The sequence below is a fragment of the Notothenia rossii genome, assembly GCF_949606895.1.
Source record: "Notothenia rossii genome assembly, chromosome: 2".
Lineage (NCBI taxonomy): Eukaryota > Metazoa > Chordata > Actinopteri > Perciformes > Nototheniidae > Notothenia > Notothenia rossii.
Genome location: NC_136904.1, coordinates 85334724 through 85362637, shown reverse-complemented (window position 1 = coordinate 85362637; position 27914 = coordinate 85334724). Strand labels below are relative to the sequence as shown.

The following is a 27914-nucleotide window of genomic DNA, read 5'->3' as shown; positions in this document are numbered from 1 at the left end:
CCTCATACATTGAGATTGAGTGTAAATGTGGCATATCCCTATACACTGCGACACACTGCCATACAGAATGGGAGGGGGATTACTCGGGGTCAGACTGGAAGAGGAGATCTTAGCGGCTGAGACAGTAAATACACCTAAGCCGACCATGTAACCCTCTGAACAGATTATATTGGCATTTTACAGAACAAAATCAAGCCTATTAGCTTCTCTTATAAAAAAATGCAGACCTGGAGCCAAAATAAAACATTTAATTCCTAGAAAATAATAAATCAGCTGATTAACAACACATTCAGTCTCTGTTTTAGTTACAAACCTCTAATCCTTATCTTGTTACCAAGTAAGACAAGAAGTCAGGAGTCAGGACCCCACACTTGTCCACTGGCTCTAGAATACATACTGGGATGGTTTAATGCCGCTATCCTGGTTCCAGAAGAAAAGAAAAACAAGACCAAGAATCGACAGAACAATGATTGTTATTTGGTTTACTAATTTTAGTATAAGATGGAAAAAACAAAAAGATATTTGGGAATCAGCTAGAGTACATTCATCCAGCACAATGTCTAAAAAACTAAATACAATTAAGTGTTAAAAGAGACACAAACATTTGAACAAAAACTCGTAAAGCAAACAAGACTACTTCTCTTCTATGCTGAGAACAAATTAGGCACACACTGCAATGAGTCTTAAGGTAGGTTTTACATTTTAGAACATGACTTTTTGCAATTTGTGTTTTTATTTAAAAAATGTCTTACGTACAACAAATATGTGTTATTACTGAATACAACACACAGCTTATTATTTGGACTGCATGATGGGCAAAAATGTGTCCCAAAGTCCGAACCAACATATTACTTCTGAAGCTATATACTGAGGCCAGTGGTTTAAAATGTAAAAGAAACCTACATTTTGCAAAAGTATGCAACATCTGGAAAATAATAAATGGTATTGCCCAAGAAACTTCAAATGACTAGATAATGTAATAATGCCATATGAATATCAGAACTATGATTTGTATGCAAACGTACAGTACAAGTAGTTTATTGGTAGTCCAACATTATTATAGTGAATTATATAATGTTTCCAATTTATTTATGTTTAGTTAACGTCCGTTGTGACTTAAGATTTGTCATGTTGGATCGGGATAGAAAGAGTGTCACAGACCAATGTTTATGACAATTTAGCTTTGTTGCAAAGAGACGTGAGTGATTGATCCTAGTTTATTGTCAGTATGTAAAGTAATTTCTTGGCACTGGATAACTATGTGAGGCACTGAATGACAAACAGAAATGGTTCTTTTTCCTTTATCCTGAAAAGGGAACAGATAAACGGCTACTTCAAGTTTGGATTTCAGTTCCTATGGCTTAATGTCATTCTCTAATGGAAAGGGGAAAATAGGAAATGATTTTCATACCGTGCCTGTTTTCATCCTGTAAAGGTGTACCGATGCAAAGAATGCAAAATAAGAACAGTTCTGATTAGAAAATCCCTGACTGAGACTAAAACAAATAACCTCAAAACTTGGCAAAGCAAGTGAACTCAACAATAAAGGTTGACAATCTGCTGTACAAACTAGGCCTTACAGTGGTGCTACTTTAATCAAATAATAATAATTACTTAACAAAAAAAAGATCTTGCCTCATAAAAACAGTCATTAACGTTTACAGGGTGTACAAACATGTTCTGAAATGGTTGGTGCTTTCATGTTCAATCAGAGGATCAACAGATAGTCAACGGTGTACATGTTTTGTTTGTGAGTGAATGCAGAAAACAATCAATCAATAACAGCGTTTGATGCAAATGAAAATGTTTTCAGGTCATCGGAAGTGTCCGTTGCTCAGTATGAGCAGTGATGTGTAACGGCTACAGGAATGGATGCACGGAACAGCAGTTCCTTCATGAGTCTATCAGTTACTATCCAGGTTCTGTTCTTTGTAAAGTCTAAGTACCAGATCTCTGATTTCGTCTCGTTTCCTCCGCACCTGGTGCCGTGGAAACCATCGTCGTAGTTGTAGAGGAAGATCAAAGTGCACCACAGGGTCCTGAGAACGGCAGAAGAAGAATTAATGACTTTGTACGTGCACTAAAAAACATTTATGTCCCACTGAGTTCTAAACCTGGAAGGTTAGAGTTGTTTTTGATCTAATATCACGATAAAACATCTCCCTATATTTGAGCCCCATGAAAAGAGATGCTGCCAACTTCTTTACCTTTAAAAAACTCTCAACATATTGCAGCAGGTAGAGGCCGCAGTCGCTGCTGTTGTCCTGCAGGGGAACGATACAGTGCGAGCTCTGCGTCTGATCAGAACTAAAGTCCCTCGATGAACCTCGACGGACTTCCCATTCAGACTGCAAGTACCTGAGGAAGAAATGCATATTAATCCATTTATAAAAACACACAAATGCAGCTATAAAGACACAGATAAATATTGTCATACTTACTCCCGTAAGAGTTTGAAGACGCGCTCATGAAGAGAAAGTTTGAGGGAATCCATGATAAGAATACATGGCCTACAGAGAGGAGAGTATCATCTGTCATTGATTGTTTAAATCCACATAAGGCACGTATGCATAAAAAATGTCAGACACGTCCACTCACCTCTTCATAACGGTTTTCTTCTGGAAGGTCTGTTCTGTGCAGTCCTACAACAAAATGAAACGATTAGACTTAAAAGGGGCCCCGGTGCGTCGGGGAACTCACGCAGCGTCAGAAAATAAAACCCTCTCTTTTCCTCCGTACCCAAATGTTTTAAAAACGGAGCTACAACGAGTGGATACAGATTCCATCCGAGCTGACGACAGCCCGGAATAGTGTCCGTTCACACGAGACGTGTCCGTTCTAGGGGTGCAACAGCTAATCGACTTCATAGATTCAAATCGATGACCAAATTAGTTGCCAACTAATTCAGTCGTCGATTCGTTGGTGACGTCATCTCGTGTGTTTTACGCGCCGTTAAGCTCCAACGTTATCGGTCTTTTTATCGGTACTGGAGACATTTAAAAAATATATATCATATGTATTATTGCTACAAAAACATTATATTGCAGTCTTAGTGTCGCCAACTCGTTTCTAATATGCAAAAAAGACAAAATAATGCGTCTATGGTCGGTGTATTTTCGATCTTTCCAATCCAGATGAGATCTCTCTCCCCCGTCTGTGTGCGAGGGGGCGGGGCAGTTTACACACACACGGCTGCTACATGCATGCAAAACACGGCGGGGATGGCGGAGAGAAGCGCTCCAAGGTGTGGTTAAATGCAGTGTTTCCCCTAGGATGCTAACATTACATTACATTACATTACATTTAGCTGACGCTTTTATCCAAAGCGACTTACAATAAGTGCATTCGACCAGGAAGATACAACCTTTAAGAAAACAGAATCATATAAGTACATCAGGTTTCATAGAGCCAAACATTTCAAGTGCTACTCAACTGGCATTTAGAAAGCCAGCCCTTTATTAGTATATAAGTGCTTTGTTAGTAATTCTATCGCTCGAAGTGGAGTCTAAAGAGATGAGATTTCAGTTTGCGTCGGAAGATGTGTAAGCTTTCTGCTGTCCTGATTACAATGGGGAGCTCATTCCACCATTTTGGAGCCAGGATAGCAAACCCACGTGTTTTTGCTGACGGGAACTTGGGTCCCCCTCGCAGTGCGGGTGCAGCGAGCTGTTTGGCTGATGCAGAGCGGAGTGCACGTGCTGGGGTGTACGGTTTAACCATGTCCTGGATGTAGGAAGGGCCAGATCCATTCGCAGCATGGTACGCAAGTACCAGTGTCTTGAAGTGGATTCTAGCAGTTACTGGAAGCCAGTGAAGGGAGCGGAGGAGCGGTGTGGTGTGGGAGAATTTGGGAAGGTTGAAGACCAGACGAGCCGCTGCATTCTGGATGAGCTGCAGAGGTCGGATGGCACGTGCTAAGGCACGTGGGTCGAGCATAATATGAGCGCGGAGCACGTGGAATTTTTTAGTGTGTGTACGTGCAAAGTGCGCCCCGCCAATTTGTGTTTCTATGTGTCTGCCAGCACATAAAGGTTCTTGAGGCCTAGTACCAGGGCCGGTTCTAGACAATTTGCTGCCCTAGGCGAGATTTTATATATAAAGAATAAATGAAAAATCTCTACAAAAGACAAATACACTACAGAAACAGAAACTTATTGACATACAGTAATAGACGTCAAAATGGCTTCAAATGTATTCAGTATTGTATGAACATGTTTGAATTGGAGGGTGGACGTCACATCCTCTAGGGGGGTCCGGGGGTTGAAGGATTATTTTAATTATTTGAAGTATTAAAGTAACGTGTTATGGCAGGAAAGTTAAATCTGGTATATTCATTTTAATGTCACCTTATATATATATTCACGTGTGTTAAATTTGAAGGGACAAAGTATATTTTCCCTCCCCAATATATTGAGGTGAAGTCTTTGTGTTTAGAGAGGGATGCAAGCAGGGGACATCCTAATTTGGGGATAGCTCCAAAACTCTGGAATGTTTCCCTCATAAAAGAAGAGGGTGCGTTACACATGCTTGGGGCAAATGTATGTGTTTTCATTGCAGTAAATATATGTGCTGCATGATTACTGTTCAACTATACCTCTGTTTTTATTCTTTCATGTGCGGGTACTAAATGGCTACAAACATTGTGGAGAAATTAGCTTAAACATGTTTTATTACTCTATATGAAATGGAAGCAGCTTTTATGATAGGGACGAGAGAGCTGGGGGAGGGGACATTCTTCCTAAGATTTTCAGCATGTCAAATGATCAGGGAAATCTACTTGTTTTCAATAGATGTGTGTGGTTAATTACTTTGTATTAATAATAACAGTATGTGTAAAGGAAGCTGGAAATATACAATGTGAAACCTTTTATTTGAAGTAAAGATGTGAACAATAGCTCAAACAAATGGAAGGGCTATAGGACAAATGAGTGTGTTCTCTATATTAGGCCTGTGTGAAGTTTGACTATTTGAAAAGCATCTCTAATACTGCTTAAGAGCATAGGTAATGTGTTCCTCGTTATTATTGATATGAAAGTGATTTACATGTATTACGTATATTTAGCCAACTATAACAACTATATCTTAAAACATACTTTTAACTTGTGTGTGGTAGCCTGAGGCGGGAAGATGGACTCAGGGACAAAGGGCCATAAAGGGGATGTGTGTATGCTGGCTACAAGATGTGAAATAAGATAAGGAAACTTGTTGTTTAGAGCAGGTTCGAACCAGACACCAAAAGGTGTCTGGTCTTCGTCAAACTGAAAGAGACTTTTTGTTTTCTTCTGCTGTGTCACACTGATGTGCGACAGGCCATGTGTTGGTCTCTCCCAATAAGATGACCTCTGGGGGAAAGCACGTACACCTCCTCCTCCTGTGTTTTAGTATGAAAGCCTGTGTTTTCCTTTGGTTCGCGCTCTTGTTTTTGACCGGCCGTTCCTGAGACCTGTCTCACACGTGGTAGAACCTGAGCCCGGAGTACTCTGCAGAGTGCTTCGTGATTCCTTTGTATTTGTATTGTTACCTTGTATCATTAAAACAAGATTATTGTTTCACTTGCATTCTGGTGTTTCTTAATCCCTTCCTTTTTACGAATTTACCCAGCTTATCAAACGACACGCGGAGACGAGGTTGGTTTTAAACATCCTCCAAATCTCCAACAGGGTATGCCCCCCCGAGAAGATTTTTTTTTAGTAAAAGAAGTAAAATGCTTCAATCTGGTGCACTTTGAGCACACAATTACTAGAGACCTGACCTAGGGGGTACAACTCTAAAACACCCATATGAAAAAGATCGGTTTACATTTTAATAATCAAATAAGTAGGTGAACATAACCAATAACCTACCATAGCCAATAACCTAAATGTAACTTATTTTATTTTTGTTGTTCATTCATATCTTATTTTACCTAGTTAAAATTAATTAATTGATGCGTATTTTTGTATTTCTCCAACTTTAAACGATATTTTTGGTTTACTGTAGTATACATTGAAATGATTTAAAACCTGTGCCTTGGAAATATGTGTTTACATAATTTGTGGTCAAAACGTTTGAGAATCACTGAGATAACTTAGACTAAAATTAACTATCCAAACACTCAAGAGTCCTTTACCTCACTGAGCCTCTCAGTCTGACAGGAGAGCTCTCTTCCACCCTGGTTGTAGAAACATCTACTTCTTATATCCGTTAGCGCAGCTAGCACCAGATTCTAATAACAACAGCGCCGGTACCGGTGAGCCCCCTCTCTCTCTCTCCTTCGCTCGCTCTCGCCAACGGTCAAAACGTTTTTTCCCCTCCCAGAGCTACCAGCCCCCCAGATCTGGCGCCCTATGCCAAAAATTGGCCCTGCCTAGTACGTACGGTGGCAATGTCTCAAGATTTAGCAAAAATAAACCTTTATTGAACATAAAATAACACAAATACTACAAATCCACATAAACAATCAAAAATAAAAAAGGGTCCCCACTTATTCTTAATTTAATACAAAAATAAAAAGTAAGAAAAGATTTTTTTTTTTTTTTTGGGTACCTGGCTGGTGCCCCCTAGCAGCGGCTCGCATATTTCAGCAGCGGCGCTGCACCGCCACTATTTGTATATAGGGGAAACACTGAAATGTTACCCGTCTTGAGGTGGACAATGCTCGTTGCCAATAGTGTTTAGCATGTAAGTAAGGTAACACGAGCAATTTTTCTAAACATTCAGCAAAACTGCACCACATTCAGACGGAGAAATGCACCGGGTTCGACTGTCTTTCTATTAGCTCTGTAGCCCCCATCCATGAATAACTTTTCCACGTCAGCAACACACGGAGTTAACAAAATTATACAAACATGGGTTAATGATTGAGGTAACTGAGTTATTTATTTTTTTAAAGTTTCAGCTATTCTGTTCAAAATTCTGTTATCACATTATTTAATACAATTTGTTAAAACATTGTTGTTTCTTTTGATGTGAAATATTATTTATTTAATTTAAATAAAATGCAATGTTAATTTTGTTCATAATTTGTTAAGTTAATTCAATAATATATGTATTTTTGAATCAAGTATTAATCTTTATTGTCTTCATTGTTAGTTTCCACATGCCTAAAACAACCTCAAGCTAAATCTAAAAGTTGATGGCTAAATAAGAGCGTTTGAGAAATTGTGCAAGGCATACAGTAATAGTCCGAATAGTTGATTAATCGTTTCATTAATCGATAGATTAATCGATTATCAAATTAGTCGTTTGTTGCACCCCTAGTCCGTTCACATGAGACCGCTCGAAAGCGCTGGAGATGCTGTAGTACATATGCCAGGCCTGTAAGTGGCGTTGTAGTATGCCACAAAAGCAGCGGAGAAGATTTCCCGCGCATGGTTGCCATGGTTGCCCTTCTGTTTATTCTCCACTGTGGACGCTCTGGCTCTTTTTCTCCCTCCCCGAGGCAAGCGTTTGCTTCTGCTGCTGTAATTCTCTCCGGTAGTCCACCAGCAGATGACAAACACCCACCTCTCCGCCTCTTCTAAGGGACGAGGGGACCGTGCGGCAGAGTTTCAGTTAGATTTTTTTCCGCAGGTCAACATGTCCGTTAAAGTTGAAATCTTCCGGACAAAATTTGAAAAGTGCCGGTCAGAGGTCTTCTTTGTTATTTATTGAGCTTTAAAACAAATGAATAACGACTATATAATCATATAAGAATAAAACATGGAGGACGGAGATCTCTTTTTCTCCCCCTCTTCTGAGAGCCCAGCAGCTGATCAGAGCACGCTGCCCTCTCCTGCAGGGGGGCGTGGTCAGCTGCAGCTCATTTGCATTAAAGCTACGTCACAGAATCAGCCCCCTGCAAAAATAGGGCTGGAAAAGAGCAAATAGAGTGAAATGAGGCATGGCTAAAATGCAGGATCTGTTTGGTATTTTGAAAAAAAAACTTCACAGACATGTTTTATATAGGCAGGTCTCGACTTTATAAATGGTCCGCTGGCCCGGAAGCACTATTTAGACACCCCGGGCCAGCATAACATACTTTCCACTTGCCCGCTCGGTCCACTAAAAATATTGTCTAAACATTTTTTTCCTGTGGTATTGGTATTTTGACTAGCAATTTTGTTAAATTGTTTCGTTTATTAACGTTACAACATAGCGTTTCGTGAGTCACTTGTCCTTGTTGGGTGAAAAGCAAACAGCTGTTTGCTGAGGAGCGCAGCGCGAGCAGGCTCTCGTGAGCGGGAGCGCGCTCCTTCACTACAGACTATCGCGCCACCTAACCATTCGCCAAAATGTTTTTAATACCAGCGGTAACCGGCGAAACGCCGGGCAAAAAAAAATCTTCAAATAAAAGAAAGTCACCGGAGGAGTTAAGACCGGGAGCATGAGAAGAAGAGGGAGAGAAAGTTTCAGCCAGCTTGATCGATGGAGTTGACTTCTAGCGGTGCAGTGACGCGTCCTAAAACCCTTTTATAATCTATCGATTAGATTTATGAATCGAAAATGATAAAAGTAGGTTAGACATGTGGAGATTATCCGGCTGAACAAAACGTGCATTTATCAAACAGGTTTGTTTTCCACAGACCTTATTTCCAGCTATTTTCCAAAACCCTGTGGAGAAATCCCATTGCTTTTGTGTCGAGGGAACCAGCGGCTTACTTCCTGGTTTTAGGACGCGTCACTGGCTGCACATCTCAATATGATGCCAATATAAACAAGGTCTTCTGTCGGCTCTGTACATCAATGCCGACCTATGCTGACAAGTAAGTGGAGAGTAGAAAATATAAAGGTATTGGCTATAGGGAAATGTCCCAGCAGTTTAGGATAATGAAGGTTCTAATCTAATCTCATCTATAGCCATTACATTTCTGACTCATAATGACAGGAAGGCAGAAAGTGCATTATACAAATAATAATACTCATAATAATAGCAGACATTTTTAAACAATGACCACAATATCATTATTTTAATAAACCAAATATGAACAATTGAGGAAAATGACGAAAAACTGATTATTCAAATGTTGTAGTACAAGTAGTAATGTAGTTAGTGCATAAATTACTATTGCAACAAATGTGTTAATTTTCTTCATTATTAGTCTTTTCTTTTTGGACGAATGCTCCGGGCCAGTGGTTACAATGGTGGGGCCAGTGATAATACAATTCCACCGCTTTTTACCCTTAATGTCTACCCCTGATAGGTATGGGCCTATCATATATTTTTCAAATATAGCATGATAGGTCCACTTTAAAGAACAAAAAAAGGCAACATTGTACTAAACAATACATTTTCTGAGAGATAGAGCAAAGATACTGATATTCCTGATGAGTACAGAACAGAATCATTTCTTACCACTCGATCAGGTTGAGGGTCTTTTTCCTGAGCCTTTTCTAAAACACAAAAAAAATACCTTTAGCTACAGCTCTGGAGTCAGTAACATGAAGAGCCATGTATCATTCAGGTTAATTTAAAACGTACCTTTCTCTGTGTCCACACTGTCGAGGCGATTTAATGTAGGGGGTGTCTCTGTGATATCACTCGGGCTTTTGGACCCTTGAGCTGCCTCCTCTTCCTGCAGATCTCCTGTCCCTCGCTGGCTCTTTTCAGAGTCAGGACCACTCCAGGTCTCAGTTTTTGGTTCCTCCAGTCCAGGAAAGCAGATTACAACCAAATACCAATGAGCCCTAAACAGACAAAAAAAGCAATGTGATACATAATGTGATGTACCAAAAAAAACACTCTACAATACACCTCTTCATAATAAATGTAACTCACTCCTGATTGACAGGCACAAACAAGAAGTCCTTCTTGAAGATGTCCACATGTCGTGTCCATGTCTTCACCCGTTGGTGCCGCCTCTGCCTTTGACTGCTGGGTGCACACAGAAGCAAAGTTTTAACAAGGTTTTACAACCATACAAATAACTGTAGACACTTGGGTGCCAAGAGTGCTTGGAAATGTAAGTCTTATGTCCCTCCTGTACCAGGTCTTTATACAATTTTCACAATTATTTTGATTTGAGTTTATAAGTACATTTAGGGAGCAGGGCCAGTGTTGAGAAGAGGTAAAACATGTTATTTCTTGATCGCCTCCCAACAACATTAAAGGTAGGGTAGGCAGTGCTTGAATTGGAATAAAAAAGGTGCCAGTACTCTAAATCAGCAACTGTTTCAAGTCAATTTATTTATAGAGCCCAAAAACAAGTATTTGGCTCAAAGTCATAGTATATCCTATAATGCTGGTGGGTTTGTCTCTTTACTGTATATTTTAGAAAGGCTCACTGTACTTAAACAAAATGACTCCCGGTGCATCTGAGATTAGACGGGGTGCAGGGGTAAAGTGCTATTTGTGGACCTGACACCCTAGGGGGCATGCTCCCCCGGGAAGATTTTTTTTTTAAATATTGAAGTTAGATGCATCAATCTGGTGCACTTTGAGAGCAAAATGAAGAGATATATGGATGTATCTCAACATCCATAATGAAACAACTGTAAACAGATGTACTTTTTCTTCATGGATATAAAAGAAAGTAAAGCCTGACTCCTACTGGCGGCTGGTTAAATGACTCCTCGTCCCTGAGTACACTCACAATCTTTCAGCAGGAAAGGAGAGAGGGAATCCTTGTCCGGCGACAACCGCTGTCTTTTCGCACTATTATTAAGCCACGCTAACATTTTCGAAATGCTAACGTTATGTGATGTATTTTCTGCTCTAGTCTATCGCTGTGGCGCGTCATAGGTTGTCATGCGTCAATCAGGGCAGGACTGGGACAAAAAGTTAGGCCGGGAATTATACACCCAGCCAGGCCACTACCAGTTTTTTGTGCCATTTTGCTGGATTTATTTGTCAATATTTACAGCGTTGCTGCCCATAGTGATAGCCCTCTAGTTTAATTCTACTACCCAAAAATAAACATGTGGAGATGGGTTACTATTTTAAAAAATGTGCAAATCTATTTAGGAACCTGTCCATGTGAACATATGTTAAGTGGGGGTGGACCTCAAATCCTATAGGGGGGTCCGGGGGCATGCTCCCTCTGTAAGAGAGAGCACAGTCGTGAACTGTCAACGGGGGGCGGGGCGCACGCTCGTGAACTGTTAGCGCAGTGTTATTCATGCCCACTGCACCTCGGGGGGGTGCGCACAGCGTGAAGCCAAAACTCAGACATTTCAATGATTTGTACGGCAAAGTCGTATGTCCGTGTTGTACTCGGAGATGTACGAAAGCTGGCGTTGCTGTCGGGCGTGGTGTGGGCCGCCCGGCGGATGAACCGGTGATAAAACGTCACCATCCCCGGGAACTCTCGGAGCGCCCGAGCTGTAGGCGGCCGGGGAAAGGCAGACACGGCTTCCACTTTCGACGGGAGGGGGGCGGCCCTCCGTGTTGACGAACTCCGACTTGGCGACTGCCAGCATGTCAGGGTTGAGCCGCCGGGCCCTAGCTTAGACAGGGGGGCCTTCAGTATCAATGTGGTGCTCTACCCCGTGTTTGGTAGTGGCAGCGGAAAAAGTGGGCTTAATCGTTCAGCCCTACTCGCGGCCACTACCGAGCGCAGGCCTTGGCGTTTCCCGTTACCTTGTAGGTGCAGGGTGGACGGCACATCTTCGCTTTCGCCATGTAGCGTGCATGGTAATAACACAGGCCAGGGCTGGAGTTGCTGACGTCGGCCCCGGAGCTTCTGCTAGGTGGCATGCCTGTACCAGGGAAGGTGCCGCTGCGTGTCGGGGCCAGCACCTCCGGGGTAAAACGCTGGGTTGCCACTTGCCAGGAAGAACCGGCCAGCTTCCTCGGCCAAAAGTTGCGGGTACGTTGTGTATTTGCGTGAGGAGTGTTGCTGGACCGTTGGGGGGGGGGGGCAACTTACTCCGTCTTTCTGTCTGTTTGTACCTGTGTACTCTCATGTTCCGATTAACCCAGCTTCCCCCAAACCTCTTTTTTGTGTCCATATATACGCCGGGATCCTGAGTCGAGGCTAATCCTGTTGCGGTGGTCGTGTGTCCTGGATCCTGAGTTCTGGATCTGAGTCCTGGACTTCGAGTCGTGGCTGAACCCGTCTCTGCGGCCCTGCCTGACTCACCATACTACTTCCCTGATGGCTCCCACAAGATTGCTGACATCCTCGTGGAATCATCTTCTTATTATAGACACATGCATTTCCAAACATTTGGTCTACCTACGTTGTAAATGTTTTATCTTTTCGATTTACACACGGCATCTATTGCACGTCTGTCCGTCCTGGGAGAGGGATCCCTCCTCTGTTGCTCTCCCTGAGGTTTCTCCCATTTTTCCCTTTAAACTGTGGGTTTTCTTTGGAAGTTTTTCCTTGTACGATGTGACCACTGAGACAAATGTAACATTTGTGATATTGGGCTATATAAATAAACATTGATTGAGTGATAGGGGCATTACCCACTCTCAGCCAACCTCTCCAGGCTTGGCTCCTGAGAGGGACAGGCTGAGACAGGTGGGGCTGTCTGACAACGTTATTCAGACTATCCAAGCAGCAAGAGCAGAATCCACCACAGCCTGTTACAGGCCAAAGTGGGCGGGATTCAGGCGATGGTGTGAAGGAAGGAGTCTAGAGCCTCTGTCATGAACGCTGGGCTCTATTCTTACCTACTTACAGATACTGGTGGACAGGGGGCTAGCTCATTCCACAATTAAGGTGTATGAGGTGAGGGATTTGGAGGCATGTCAGCCTTCAGTCAGCCGCTTATGGCTCGGTTTTTGCAGGGAGTCAGGAGGCGGCGCCCAGTAGTGCACGCCTCCGCCCCGCAGTGGGACCTGCCGCTGGTGCTCGAGGCTCTGGTCACAGAACCAGTTGAGCCTCTGGAGCTCTCCTCCCTGAAAGCACTGTCATGGAAGACAGCATTGCTACTTGCCTTGACTTCGGCCAAAAGAGTGTCCGAGCTGACCGCTCTGTCGGTGCACGCAAGCTGTCTTTTGATACGGGGTGAACGTAGCGGGGCGACACTCAGACCGAACCCCTCCTTTACTCCTAAGAGCCTAAGGAGTTTGTTCGGGTCAAGGGCTATTCAGTTAGGTGGCTTTAATCTTCCAGGCCATATTGAGGCCAGGGAGGTTAAATTGCACCTCCTCTAGTCAGTGCGTGCGCTAGCATGTTATGTAGAGCGCACGGCTGCCATTAGACGCACTGAACAGCTGTTTGTGTGCTTTGGGGATGGTGTGGCTGGAAAAGCTCTCTCCAAGAAGCGCCTAACAGGATGGCTATGCGGGTGCATTATACATGCCTATGGACGGGCAGGGAGAGCCCTCCCCTCTGGGGTCCGTGCACATTCCACACGGGCTGTGGCTGTGTCAACAGCCTTATTCATCGGCGTGAGTGTAGAAGATATATGCACGGCAGCGTCTTGGTCTACGCCAGGCTCTTTCATAAAATGTTATCTCCTGGACATGTCTGGCTCCTTCTCGTTGTCTGTGCTTGCCGAGGCAACGCATGACTGGTGAGAGTGGGGGTGGCTGTGGATCAGTAGGTATACCCCCCCCCCCCCCTGGATATAAAGCACTTGTGTTTTCCCATGCTCCTGAGGGACTCGGGAGACATGGTGTGCAATCAGCCTCATACAGGGCTGGAGGACTTCCTTCCTCACTATTGTCCATGCCCACTCTACATGCAGCGTGTGGGGGACGTGGTGCACTTATGTTTTCCCATGCTCCTGAGGGACCTGGGGAACAGGGTGCGCGGTAGGCTCCAGACTCCCAAACACACTACACGAGGTAATTGTGTGTGAGTGTGCCTTATCCAAGTTGCGGCCCCGAATTCTCCACGGTTACAACCGGATGGGAGGAAGTGGGGATGAAGAGGATGTTAGCCAAAAGCCGGTCAGGGACGGTGTGCTGGGTCGATGTTCTCTAAAAAGTAGTCAAAAAAACAGGTATACTTACGAGTCGTTGGTAACGGTGCCTCCCTCACTGGCATTGTCCCTGCGAGTGAGCTGCTTGAAGAAGAAGCTGCTGAAGATGTGTGAGCGCTCGGCCACGGCAGCAGAGGCGTTCTGGAGGAGGTATCTGTTTCACATCACAGCAACACAATCTGTTCAAAAGTGGATCTCTTCTCTACAAAACGTGTGAGAAACCAAATGACATTTTAAGGCATTATTTACTTGAGGTAAAAGTCGATGATGACATCATTAAGGAATATCCCTGTGTCGAGGCACTGCAGGTCCTCCATGGTGACGGTTATCCCTCCTTTCGACGGTGGGGGAGGAAACTGTATCAACCTGAGCAGAGGTGGAAGAAAGAAAAGATGAGCCGTGTACAATGACAGTAGATGACAGGTCATGTATTACAGATATAGCTGTTGAGGCAAAGAGCACATTTGAACTGATCATCATCTGCAGTGGTAGGCAGGGATGCTATGCAAGGAAAATGTCCCTTCTGTTGATACCACTAACAACTAACATTTAACAAGAACAGATACTCGTTGTCCCTCAGACTAGGGCTGTGCAATTAATCATATTTTAATCTCGATTTTAGCTTGCAACGATTACGAAAACAACGTAATTGAAATAAAACGATTATTATTATTTAAAATAAATGGATGTTTTCAAAGTAAATGGATAATCGCTCTCTGCTGGAACTGCTAACCCCGCGACCCGACCACGGATAAGCGGGAGAAGATGGATGGATAATCGTTTTTAATAATCGTGATATCAATTATTGACCAAAATAATTGTGATTATGATTTTTGCCATAATCGCAAAGCCACTCAGACCACTTCCTTTGTTTGATTATATTACTTATATTTATTTGTATCTTTGTAACTGTTTAATATGTGTTCATGCAAAGTTAGGATTGTTGTTTTTGTTGTACTTTGTGAAAAGACTAAAAACATTCTATTCCATTTACTCTTAGTATGTTCTATCTTAGTTTGACAGCCTGTGCAGGGCAAGGCTCTATGAGAAGCAGCATATATGATAATGCAGGTCACTTGCCTTCGTGCCACTCCATGATGTTTAAATGTAGTCCAGCTGGAGTCCGGTTTACAAAGGGACACGGAGTAGGACTTGTTTGTTCTACGATGGCTCAGCGTGTACACAGGAGGGGGCTCCTTCTTTTTCTTCTGTGGGAGGAAGGTCATATCATAGGAGCAGAATTATAATCATATACCTTTGACCAATGGTTATCATCCAGAGGAACACAAATCTGAGGGGTTGCAAGATGAATCACAGGAGATGGAAAGAAAAATCTGCTGCCAGTTATTCTGCTTATTTTCTTAGAATTCTTTCACACTTTTGAATATAACAATACACATGTTCCTCCCCTGATGAGGTAGATGCTGCTTTGTTTTACCTCAGGCTGTTGTTCAGGCTGTTGTTCAGGCTGTTGTTCAGGCTGTTGCTCAGTCTGTTGATCAGTCTGTTGATCAGTCTGTTGTTCAGGCTGTTGTTCAGGCTGTTGTTCAGGCTGTTGTTCAGGCTGTTGTTCAGGCTGTTGTTTGAGCTCTTGTTCTTTGCGACCCTCCTCTGGTTTGAGTTCTGTGTCTGAATCTGTTTCTGTGTCCCGCTTCCGTTCTGTCTCTTCCTGTAAATCAACCTCCAGCTCGACGTATGGTGGGGTGCTTAAGTCTATATCAGAATGCAGATCATAATCGTCTGTGTCTAATCGAGGGTAAGAGCAGTCCTGGCCCAGCAGAGACAGCAGGGGAGAGTCCAGTCCAGTTCTTCTGATCAGCTCTAGGCTATCATCCAGAGAAAGAACAGGAGTGTTGAAGTCGTCCAAACAACGAAGTTTGTCGCCACAATCAATGGTTCCTTGTGCCAGACTGTTGAGACAGTCAATGTCCAGGAGGGAGCGCAATAAAGCCCCCTCCATTCCCACCACAGGATATCTCAGGGTCAGCAGGACAAACGGGCTCGCCTTGCCTATGAAAAAAAGAAAATCTAAAATGTACAATCAAGGTCATCGTGCACCATGCAGATTATCATGTGACATAACGAACGTTACTTAAAAGGACATAGGAAGTATGAACAGAAAAACTGATATTTGTAAATTGAAACCAGGACAATTTGAAGGACACAAAGTTGCCAACAGTAGAAATCTAAAGTGTATCTTTTTAAAAACAACATTTGTGCAACGCCTAACTCAAAGCTCTGTATTGGTCTCACCAGTGCTCGTCGCTCCATGCTGTTTCACACACAGCTTTTGTAGTTCTCGCTGTAAAGCAGCTGCAGCAGTTTCTGACACACATAACAGAAGAATGGCGGCAGGGAAAGGCTCCTCGTCGTCCTCAAAGTGAAAATCCCGCTCCACCAGTTCCTGCTGCTCCCACACGCTGTACCTCCTCACGTCTTTACGGTCCAGAGATAGCCTCACCTCCACCTCTCCAGTATTCTCATCTGGGGAGGATGAGAAGGTCAGGTGAACCTTGAGATCGCATTGTTGATATCAAATGATGAACATTGTTACTTCTTCCATAACCAAAGAAAGTCAACCGAGGTCCTGCACAGCTCAGATTTTCTTTGATGGATTTCAATGAAGTTGGAGCACTGTAACATCTACAAATAATTTAAGAGATATTTCATTTTGTGTAATAGATTGTTTTAATAGAAGAAAGTAAATTCATGTTTTCCTTTGATAAAATATGTAATGTGGTTAAAAGGATCATATATTACATTAGACACACAAAGATTGTATGGTATATAAATACTAAACTGTGAAGATAACTAATATTTACGTTTTGACATGTTCAATATAACATGTTGATCTTTGATCCACTTAAATGTCTGATCTAGGATCCATTGCTTTTGTTTGTCTCCACCAACACATTTGGGGTTCACGGGTAATTCCCTCACTTGAGTAAATGTACGTGATGAAGCCATTTTTCACTCTTGTGATAATTTCTCCCCATCTGAAAGGAAAGGGGCGTAACATTTGCAGCAAAGCGGTAGAAATACTGTGATTAAATGACCAACTGTACCGTCCTACAACATATTACAAATATAGGTATCCCTCATTTACAGGATATCTAATCTCAGAAAAATCACTTGAAATGTTTCACATCTGTCAATTTCTCATTTCTAAAAGGTATCCTTTCAATTTGTGATCTTTTTTGGGTTAGGGTTAGGGGTGTTTTTCTTTTGATTTGTTTTTCTTTTGATTTGTTTTTCTTTTGATTTGTTTTTCTTTTGATTTGTTTTTCTTTTGATATTGTTATAGCATCAGATTGGCCTGTATTTATTAAACAATGGATTGCACAGCTTGATTGACTGCATCCTGGAAATGCACTTTGAAATACCACGAAGGCGGGTCAAGGCTAATGTAACCAGCGACCTCTTTAGGGATTTGTTTTTCAGCCACAGAGGTTTACCTGCAATACAATGTGTATCTACCCAAGAATATCGTTTTACAATGCAACTTATTTTTTTTAACCACGCAGTGTGAGAAAAAGTTTTTAGAGAGTACTTGTCCATGGACAAGTGAGTTTGGCAATTTACTTGTCCGAATACATTTTTCACTTGTCCAGAATGGAAAATATGGCAACACACATGCTGCAACCTGCCTGTGAGACAGAGTCCAACCACACATGTCCAACACTATAGGCCTAATAATAATAATACATTATTTTCATAGCCTATAGGCGTACGCTTTTCTACAACTTAAAGAAGCTTGCACGCTTACACATGTCCTGCAATACACATGCTGCAGCTGCCCAGCTGCTCACTGTTTGTAAAAGTAAATAAATAGTATGTTCATTTCAATAATGTACTTTCTATACCCTGCTTCATAAACAATACTGACATCCCTGTGCTCCTCCGAGTCTGGGGGTCCGGGGATGTGAGGAAAACGCGAGGACACAGACAGGGAGGCTGTTTCACTTCATAAAGGAAATGGCGGTCAATATTAACAACACAGGAGCTAAAACGCTTAATAATCTTCATTACGTGTTAAAGAAAGAACATAAGAAAGTTTGACAAAGATGAGGCTGTTAAACGGGCAGCGGATCCGCTGTGTGTAGAAAGAGAGAGAGAGAGAGAGAGAGACGCTGAGCTGCAGCGATCAGCTGATCCGGAGCATAGAGAGAGAGAGAGAGCTGCGGTCCGCGGGGTTCGGCCTCGCGTCCTGTCCTCACAACTCTTATTAATCCCGGGACCTGACAATTGTTATTTGTTCCTACTCGGAACCGAGTTTTGCTTCCCAACCCTGCCACTGTGCTACACGTCCCGCCACGCCATGCCCCTGTCTCAGTACAGAAAGCGGCGAGATGCATTTCCTTAGGAATTGACAAGCAGAACCGAAACTAACATTTCTAAACGAACAATGTCGGACACGGACAATTTGCGAATGAGTTCTGCCTTTTGTAAACTTAATTTGTCAATAATTTGTCAATAAATGAGGGCGAAAAACGTCACTTGTCCACCGGACAAGTCAATTACAATATCTACTTGTCCGTTATTGTAAATAACACGTCCCGGACGGTGGGACGTGTGCTTTTTCGCACACTGACCAGACATATTTCTTACACACAAACACGGTCTCAAAAGCTGAGAGTGCTCTAGGGCCTTGAGGGTCTAATCCAGTAACACACACATACTTTACCATCTGAAATAGACCAGTAAGCTGGGAGTGGATGTGTGTAGACAGCGTGACCAAAACAAGTTCAGACCAAAGGGCTCAGGTAGGCCAATGCCTCTCAACAACACAGAGAGTCTATTCAAGCGTAATTAACACCAAAGGTTAAAACTCCTCTTATCATTACCTTCCAGCGGGATGATGATTTCTTGGTCTGCTATCTGTGAAAGAAAGAGTAAACAATGTGTTACACTCCTTCCCCTGAAATTGGATTTTTTTTAAAAATCTGTTCAGCATCGGCAAATTAATATATTTGTGGTTTATACCATGATTTCTCCATTCGCTCTCCCTCGATAACCACCACAGTGCAGCGTGGAGAAGGAGAAGTCTATACTGAGGTTTGGAGAAATGGTCACTGACACAGGTTCCTCTATAAGCACCTGCAACACAGAAACATACACACAGTGTTGGGAAAGTCGGTTCAAACACATTGGTTATACACATTAACAGTCAGATATGTATTGAACTATTAAGACACAATATTTTGTGTGGGATTTAAATCTTCCTTCTGTTGGCGCCACCTAGTGCTAGTAAGAAGAATGACACACTGACAGCTATGCATGCTGCTACTTTGTTGTAGTTTAATATCGCAAACATTTCTCTCATAATATCTTGTTAGCATGAGATGCAATATGAATATTAATCGCTCAAGCTTTTGTGATTTAAGGCCAATATCCCCGGGCCCATTGAGCAACATGCTTTTTTTCATATAGTGCTACATTTTGTTATGTTTAAACCAGGGCTAAAACTTTGCTAAAAACAAATAATGAGTTGAGAAAAACATCTGAATGTCCCTTTTACTATATTCCAAGATTCATATATGCTTTGCTCTTATCGAATAAGAGACTAGATTGTGTTCCGACGAAGCATTATGGATCTTGTTATGAAATGTGTTCAATACAGAGATATGGATCAGTCGTAATACAGGGAGAAGTCCTGCTAACCTGCACGTCCTCTAGGTCAGAAGCTTCTTGCTCTTTGTCCTCAGCTTTCCGTGGGGATTGTATCTCTACTACTACGTCTTCCACAGGGACCGGTGTTTGGACCGGTGGGCTGCAGGGAGCATCGTCAACGCCCTCCTCTTCCTCCTCCTTCTCTTCCTCTTCCTCCTCTTCCTCCTCCCCCTCATCATCATCATCATCATCACTGGACAGAACAACTGAAATAAAAGCACATGGAAAACACATCAGGCCCAGAGTGAATTGAAGCGAGCTAGCCAAGTTACTTTTTTCAAAAACAAGCACATCATGTCCTATATTGCATAAAGGAGTTGTAATGGCTTTAAAAGGAGAGAAGGGATAGACGTTGTCCTAGATATGTCATATATGTAAAGCGTCTTTAAGCTTTCGGAGAAGCGCTATAAAAGTCCCGTGTATTATTATTACTATTATTATATGACACAAGGAGGTTGTAAAGATAGAAATAATCATTATAATGTTCTTAATTTATAGAACAATTTAGCTTTTTTTGTTTAACACTTTGGAACTTTAGTTAAATAAATCAAATAAAAAGCAGTCAACAAGATGTTTAAGAGATTAGATTTTGTTTAGAAATATTTTGTATTCCTATATACTATATGGCCCAGAAAAAGAAAGGAATACAAAAGCAGTTCTAAAAAAGAAATACAAGACAGTTCATATAAAAAAGGGGGACTTTTATCAAAGTCAATCAAATAAATATCTTATTGAAAACGTCTTTATCTGAGTTTTAAACAAATTCTCTTAAATGTTGTTAATGATTTGGCCCACATGAATCCAGTACTGATGCTCGACTGATAATGGAATCCAACAGCTTTTAGACTCACATTTTTTGGGCTTGGTTTTGGTCTGGGAATAGTGTGGGTGAGTCCTGCTGCATGAGCTGAAAGACTATGTGATAATGTAGAAGAGCATCTCATTCTGTGTGTTCTTCATAGAGCCAGCTTCACTGACAGTCTACAGAAGCTCAGTGCTCAGCTTCACCATCAGATCATCTATTTACATATTGATATAAAACAACATGGCATTGAGCTGAGCTGCCTGAGTCACCGTTTTCCTGAGCTACCTCTTGGATCACTTCAAAGTCAAGTTGAGCAGTAGAATTAAGATACCAGTTTTTGAGGTGATCTTATCCTTTGTTGGGGTACTCACTGGGTTCGAAGGGGCTGGATGTGGTCTTGTTGTCCTGGCAGGAGGAAAGACTTTTTCTGGGGGTAGCAACAGAGTCTCCGGCTTCTAAATGAGGACCGGGGGTCGGATCATCCCCTCCCACCGTGAACTGTAAAATGGTACGGTCCAGGCTTTCCGGATCTCCGTCTTCCTCGGGTTCCGTTTGACAAACACGCGTTGGGGACAGTCCTCCATCCTTCCCTTCTTCTCCGTTGAGCAGAAGCACACTCTCACAGTGGCGTTTGGGGCTGCCGGTTCCATTGCACGGCGATGCTGGTTCCTTTCTTTTCCGCTTCTGTTGAGACAGCAGAGAATGCACAAACTCAACAAACAACTGGAGCCATGTTCAACAGCAAGACACACAGATGTCTTACGAGAACAGTAGAGGTGTCACAATAGCCCTTTTTACATGTTATACAGAAAATGGTGCTATTGGAAAAGTGATTTTAAAACATAGCTGTCTCTTAAAATATATGTGATGCATTGAACATGACAAAACATTATAGATACAGCCTCAATGCTATCATTGCTCGATGTTATCAACGAAAAGAGGCCCAGAGGATTCTGATGTTAATTAGGGTCTTATATGCTCCCAAGCTGCATTCAATTCTTTTGAAAAGGTATTCATAATTCCATTTAATTGACATTGATGGAAATGTCTGAGGGTTTTGGTTGGAGTGTTATGGAAACAACATCCTGAATTTTAAGTAAAAGTTACATAAAGGCTTATTCAAAACATGATGTCATTCAAAAACACACTTACAAAATAGTCTGCATGCCTGTTCTGTTGCTTTATGGCTTTTATAAGAAAGTTTGGATAAAGTTTACACTTCTGTACGGCACTCACCACACTGTTTTGTACTTCTTTTTCTGGATCAGACAACCTGCCCTTGATGAACTCATCACAACTTCCGGTATCATCTACAGGCTCCCATCTCACTAAGACCCCACAACCTGTATCAGACAGAAATATAAGCAAACAATCAGGCTAGAAAAACACATACAGTTCGGTCAAACAGAAAATGTTAAAAAGTAGAAAAAAGAATATCCTTGTAAGGGAAATGCTGGGTCAATTCAGCTTTGTTTCAGTCAAATAGTAGCATTAACCCTGAAAAGGACATTTGACAGAAGTTCCGGTTGAAAGCAGGAAAATCTAAATCTTTCTGAGTCTTAAAATAAGAGATAGTGAAAAAGTCAAAAGGACCCAAAAACAGCAGCACAATAGAAACTGCGATTCTGAATGCATTCATGTTACACACCTACAACCTCAGCGTATTTGAAGTCGTCTCCGTCATCTTTTCCTATTATAACCTGCTTGCCATCTTTGTTTTCCTCTCCGTCGTCAACATTGTGTGACCTTCTGCGGAGTCTTGACCTGAAGACACAAAATAATGAACACAACGTTCATTTTTTAGCACAAGCAACATGCTGCAGTGTTACACTTTGTATACTAAGAATACCTAAACACTAAACCTCTAAGACTAAACAGAATAAAACTAACGCATAACCACATATCTGATCTAAGTTGAGAAAGATTTCTGTGTGGTATTATTCCAAATAAAATCTGCATGTTTTCTGCCTGGAAAATACAGAGCCAACTCTTAAAAGGTAATTTCTCATTACAACGTAATACATAAAACCTCCTACTGGTTTTGTGGCTAATTTGGTCGGTTATTCACAGGCCTGTGTGAACCATCACATTGTCCTGTATTTAGAATTGTATTTCTCATCAGTACAACATCACACATAAACAGACACATTTTCTTTTCTGCAAGTGAGACCCATTTTCTGTCTTATTATTTAGAGTTAGGCCCTTAATGGTGAGTAAAACTATCTTTGAGTCCATCTCTGTGATCATTATTATTATTATTGCAAAGATGCTGCGAGTTGCCTCGGAAGTAAGCTTTGCAGTGAAGAAGCAAAAGATGGAACTGGAAGCCATTTGTCTCCCTGGAAAGACTCAATGCCATATTTATATTTAACCAAAAAGAGGATTGTTAAATGTCCTAAGAACCACTCAATTTACACAAACAAACTATAAAATATGAATAAGTCAGCTTTAAAAAGGAGCTGGTAGATAATTGTTTTTACACATGGACAGAGCCACACTAGATTCCCCCCTTTTTCTAGTCTTTATGCTAAGCTAAGGTTAGCAGACTCATGCTATAGCTTTATATCTATGGTAAATAAATGACAGTGGAATCACTTCTCAAATCCTCAGCAAGAAAGCACATTTCCTACATTTCTATTTCTCCATTTAACAGTTGATTCCTACCTTTGAGAAAGTGTGGACGTTGTCTTTTGGTTGCTTTTAGGGATTTGACTTCTGTTTTTAACAGCCTCCTTCTGACTGGACCTCCTGTCTCTGCAGATCAGAGGCCCCTCTCTGATTCGCCCACTCGGTGTACTTGACCCTCGTCTGCATTTCCTTGAAGTTAGACTCGGTGTTATTCTTTCCATGTAGGCCTTACCCTGTTCTGTCTCTAGGACATTGGTCAGGATCAGACAGGGCTGCCTCCTACAGGATGAAACACAGAAGCAGTTATTCACAACCTTTCTAGAGCCCGTCTGCAACATTGTCAACCTTTTTAAATGTGTCCTGGCCAGCTGTGTCCATACCAGCTGATCAAGAGGGAGGGGTTTAGATCAGCCATGTGTGCAGTCAGGATAAGCTTGGCCTTTAGTCATGGTGCATATAAGCAATCTTTATTTTTTAGTAGGAGCAAATTCGAGCAATGTGCAACACTGCTACTGTACACACAAACAATAGACAGCTGGCCATCTTTAAAATTCAGCATTGTGGACAAAACTTGGGAAGACGATGAACATACAAACAAACAGTCTCGGTAGTGTGATAATGATGGTATTCATCACAAAAGTCACAAAGACCCTAACTGCTTAAAGACATGTTTTTATGTCATGGTTTTAAAGTTTTTAAAAATTGAAAAAGGAAGAGGCCTAAAAATACAGTACCCTCACCCCAATTAAAATGATGCCAATCAAAACAAAATAAACGAGCATGTGTACATTTAGCATATAGTTCAAGTAAAGCAGAAAGCAAGCTTGGAACAATAACGTATCAAACAGTTAAGCTTAGCGTAGACAACACTACACATTTATAGTTTTAATTGATAGCAGAACAATAATCAGGTGTTTCTGTCTGCAAACAGCAGTAAAACAAATCAATTTGTTCTTCTCACCTTGCCATTTCCAGTGTGACTATAGCAGCGTGCTTGTGATCAAGCAGCGTGGATCCATTAGTATGCTGTGAATCACAATGTTTGAGTTTGCAACCTGCAAATGCAGTCCAGGGAACCTGTGAGAAGCAGAAGAAGATGAAAATAACCGGAAAAACCTCACCACCACCACCATAACATTTGTCTATGTGGTCACACAGAGAAGGATCGCTGTACCTGTCTTTCTAACTTCCCACACTTTGGTAAGAGACATGGCACGGAGATTTTGAGTGGGTTTTCCACCTAAAATTAACAGGGTGGTTAGTTACTGTGTTTGTATAAATTAAAAAACAAAAAGTGCAAATGAGCAAAGCATTTAAGTAGGAATGTGTGTGTCTATGTCTTGAAGCATGTGCACTGGAATAAAGCAGCAATCATAACTCAGGAAATTGATAAGTTGATTGTAAGAGAATACATTTTCTAATTTGATGATTGGTTTTAATTTTATACCAACATTTCCCTAGTTCCAGCTCGTCCATTTGAATGATTTGCTGATTATCTCTGCCTTGTGTGTTGATATATTGATTATTTTCGTGGATTTGTCAGACAAAACAAGCAATTTGAAAACATCAACTTGGGTTTCACAGAGCTTTAACATATCACATTTTATAGATTGTATAATTAACTTAAAAACACAAAAAATGAACACAGCAGCAGTTTACTACGGTAACTGTAGCATTGGCAATTGTGCAGAAATAACAATTTACAGCTTATCATGCTTCCGCTGTAATGTATGATCAATTTATTTTTAACAAAAGGGAAGTAAGCTCACAGATCAACATCATTTTACAGTATACCATTAGCAATCACAAAAGCTGGTCAGAGCCATTAAACAATACATCGCAATGAGCTTATCCTTTAGATGTGAACAACAAGTCTATTATGGCAGCCATAAAGCAAGCTTCCCGACAGAATTTCTCCAGTTAAGCAATTCATTCTGCACAAAAAAAAGCGCACATGCATGTGAGGAAAACATGGGTCACACATACCAAGTTATTGTCAACATTAAATGGAATAGTTAAGGCTCTTCTTCGATCCATCATGCTCTTCAATTTTGAGACACAGCAAGAACACTGACAAGACAAACAAAGAAAATAAAAATTATGAAGTGTCACAAATTAAATCGTACATAATTGTAGCATGTATTTAAAAAAAAAACGAGTTTCATTCACTAAGCAACAACCAATGTGTTTTAAAAGTAAAAAGGTCGTAACGTAATTTCAACAAACAAGGTTTCACATGTTGAGTTTGTTCGAATCGACACTTTTATCAACACAAAATGTTAACACAATGTTTACAACCATACCAAAGAAAAATGTGTCAGAAGCTGGCTGTGATGTTTGATTTATTATTTGGATTAGCAAACAACAGTAACACTATTTCACAAGATATGTTGCTCAATCAGACCATGTGTGACCCCTGTACAGAAGCATTGCAAAAGATGATGGAATACAAATATTTAAACAAAAACGAGGACAACATTACCCAATTATGCTAATTTAATGAAATAGTAAGCCCTTTAACTATGTCATTTACAAAATGTATGTAGCACAGATAGCACCCAAGTCACGTTAACGCTTCCTATTCATAACAGGAAACCCGTATTGCAGATATGTCAATGCCCACCCCAAAAATGACCACATGTCTGATTTTAAAATTGATTGAAGTTACATTTCTTACAACCGAAACTGAAAACCCTCTCCAGCTAGCGTTAGCCGGCAGTGCTAACGTTAGCTTGGTGAATGCTACCATGTCTATTATGTTAGCTAGCAGAGATACAGCTTACCGTAGAAACGTAATTCTCTTCAGACCAACAGGTAATATAAGGAGAGTGTAGGCCAACTATTTCCACATGAACATTTCCACCAGCATTTAACAAAACACAGCAGAGTCAAATTTTGTTGGGCTCAGTGCTGCTAGTTGCGCTCCTGTTCTCCTTAGCAACATCCGGTAGGCACCAGAAGTGCAACAGGAATAACAGCGAGGTGCACAAAGGGCTGAAATGTGTTCCCGGGAAGGATGGGTGAGCAAAGTAACTAAGCACGTTCAATTCAACAGCATTTTTACAGTACAATATTGTGAGATATGCAATTCAGATATTTTTAAATATAAGAAAGCTTTGGTCACACAGTGTATCACGTTTAAAGGTAGGGTAGGTCATTCACTTCAGAAACACTTTTTGTTATATTCCATGGAATTTTCTTAACATCCCGATAGCAATGAATATATTAAATGCGTTGACAATAAATACAACTATTTCATCTGTGGAAGCCGTGGCGCTGTAAAATGAAAGTCCAATTATCTATCTCGCCCCGCGGCAGATAATTGGATGGCCTACCTGCCTGTCAGTCTTCCATCTCGTGCAAAAACTTATCTCGTGCCCTCATTGGTCATGTGGGCGTTCGTGTGTGTTGGAGGAGTTGCTATGTAAGGAAATCTGCAGATTTGTTTTGGTTGTTTACTTTCACACTCTAGCTTAGTCGAGCTAGTTTCTCCATTCTTACCTACCCTACCTTTAAGTTAAGGTACAAAAGTAGCATATTAGCATGAGAAAATGCACAAGTAGCATACCAAAAGTATAAGTAGGCCAACCCATTATTAAGAGTAATGTAAAATTGGGTAAAAAGTATTGATCCATTGAAGTGTTGAAACTAGTTTCTTATATCGTAAACTATAATCATGCATTAGATGAAAATATTATATTTTTTAAATGTGCTTTTTTCATCATTTTTGCATTACACCTTTGCGTTTCTTAATCAGTCAAGTCAAACTAGGATTAAAGGTTTTATTTCTTATCTCTATTCCTTTATACTTTATACTTAACCTAATAACAATAACCTTTCGCAAGATTAAAGACAGCGACTGTAGCAACTTTTTTTTTTAATCGTTTTATTTATTGTAACAGCAGAAGAAACATCAGGCCTGCTCAGCCCCTGAAGAGAGGTTGGTGAGTTGGCCTTCATAAACTGCAGTATACAGGCTTTTCTCACAGAAAACATGATGACTTACCAGGTACTAATAACATACAGTTTGGATTGCATTCAGGTGCCTGTTTTGTGAGTTAACTCAAACATGGAAAAGAGTCATTGCTATTAGTAGCATCTGTTATTTTCCTATGGTAAGACAAAATGTGCTGTGAAAAAGGATGTCTGTCATTAGCTCGATATTGGTCCCTGAGTACAGCATAGACACTGGAAAGAAGTCTGTAAGGGTCTGTTTGTACAACTTTAGTTTGGCCAAATATATGTTGACCATAAAATGGAAACGGTTCTGGATATACAACATTGAATGATCCATTATCCCGTTTTACTGTTATGCCCAAATCCATTGCGGAGACCACAGTTCCAGTGTCCAGCATGATCTTTAACGTCAGGAAGAGCCAGAATTTTGCACAGACGTTCCTGAGGACGTCATCAAGCATGCTGCTCCACCAACACCTTCCTCAGGTGCTGGAATCAGAGCGGCCGCAGTAATGCTTCCTCTTGACTCGTGTCCAGCTAAGTGGAAAATAAACATCAATATGAGTTAGTTACTTATACAGCATAATACTCCTTATGTACCTATACTCTCATGGATATGTTTCATGACATAATGGTAAGTCAAATCAAGCTAAATTATGTCTGAGCATGTAAAAAAAATATCAAGTTTGGCAAATAATATTCTTAAATTAGATTTGTATTATTTGATCGAAAACCAAAACTGTCCCATTCAGTAGCATGGCCATGGGGCACAGTCAACATTCCACAAAGATCTGAAGAATAAACAGTAAGATGACTATGAAAAAAAAAGCAAATATCTGTAACTGTATGATATGCAGGGATCATACAGTTAAAGAGTTGTCAGTTTATTGTTCAGAGTATACACAGGGTTCATTTGTTAGAAGTTATTTCTGTTTCTTTTGCAGAAGTTGTAGTAGAGGAGGTTGTCTTACCACTAGCACTACATGGTGTTGTGATGGGCTTTTCCAGTTGCTCTCCT

At 41.2% G+C, this 27914-nt stretch overlaps 1 protein-coding gene across 3 annotated transcripts; it reads right to left on the bottom strand.

The window, feature by feature from the left end:
- Positions 1-228: 228 nt before the first annotated feature.
- On the bottom strand, positions 229-26295 carry LOC307028056 (uncharacterized protein). 3 transcript variants are annotated; one of them, XM_079662792.1, is made up of 23 exons: positions 25723-26295; positions 24926-25009; positions 24114-24179; positions 23901-24016; positions 22976-23218; positions 21960-22075; positions 21548-21654; positions 20683-20995; positions 19498-19712; positions 18820-18933; positions 18681-18714; positions 16090-16320; positions 15275-15846; positions 14917-15044; positions 14086-14202; positions 13868-13990; positions 9737-9832; positions 9440-9645; positions 9314-9351; positions 2599-2642; positions 2442-2510; positions 2208-2358; positions 229-2039 (listed from the first exon to the last, which is right to left on the bottom strand). In XM_079662792.1, the coding sequence occupies exons 2-23, from the start codon at positions 24977-24979 to the stop codon at positions 1905-1907; spliced, it is 3288 nt and encodes a 1095-aa protein (XP_079518918.1). In that variant the 5' UTR covers positions 24980-25009; positions 25723-26295; the 3' UTR covers positions 229-1904. The 3 variants fall into 3 exon arrangements, with proteins under 3 accessions (XP_079518918.1, XP_079518919.1, XP_079518920.1); XM_079662793.1 differs by having other exon boundaries at positions 9737-9829; XM_079662794.1 differs by lacking the exon at positions 24114-24179.
- Positions 26296-27914: the final 1619 nt, after the last annotated feature.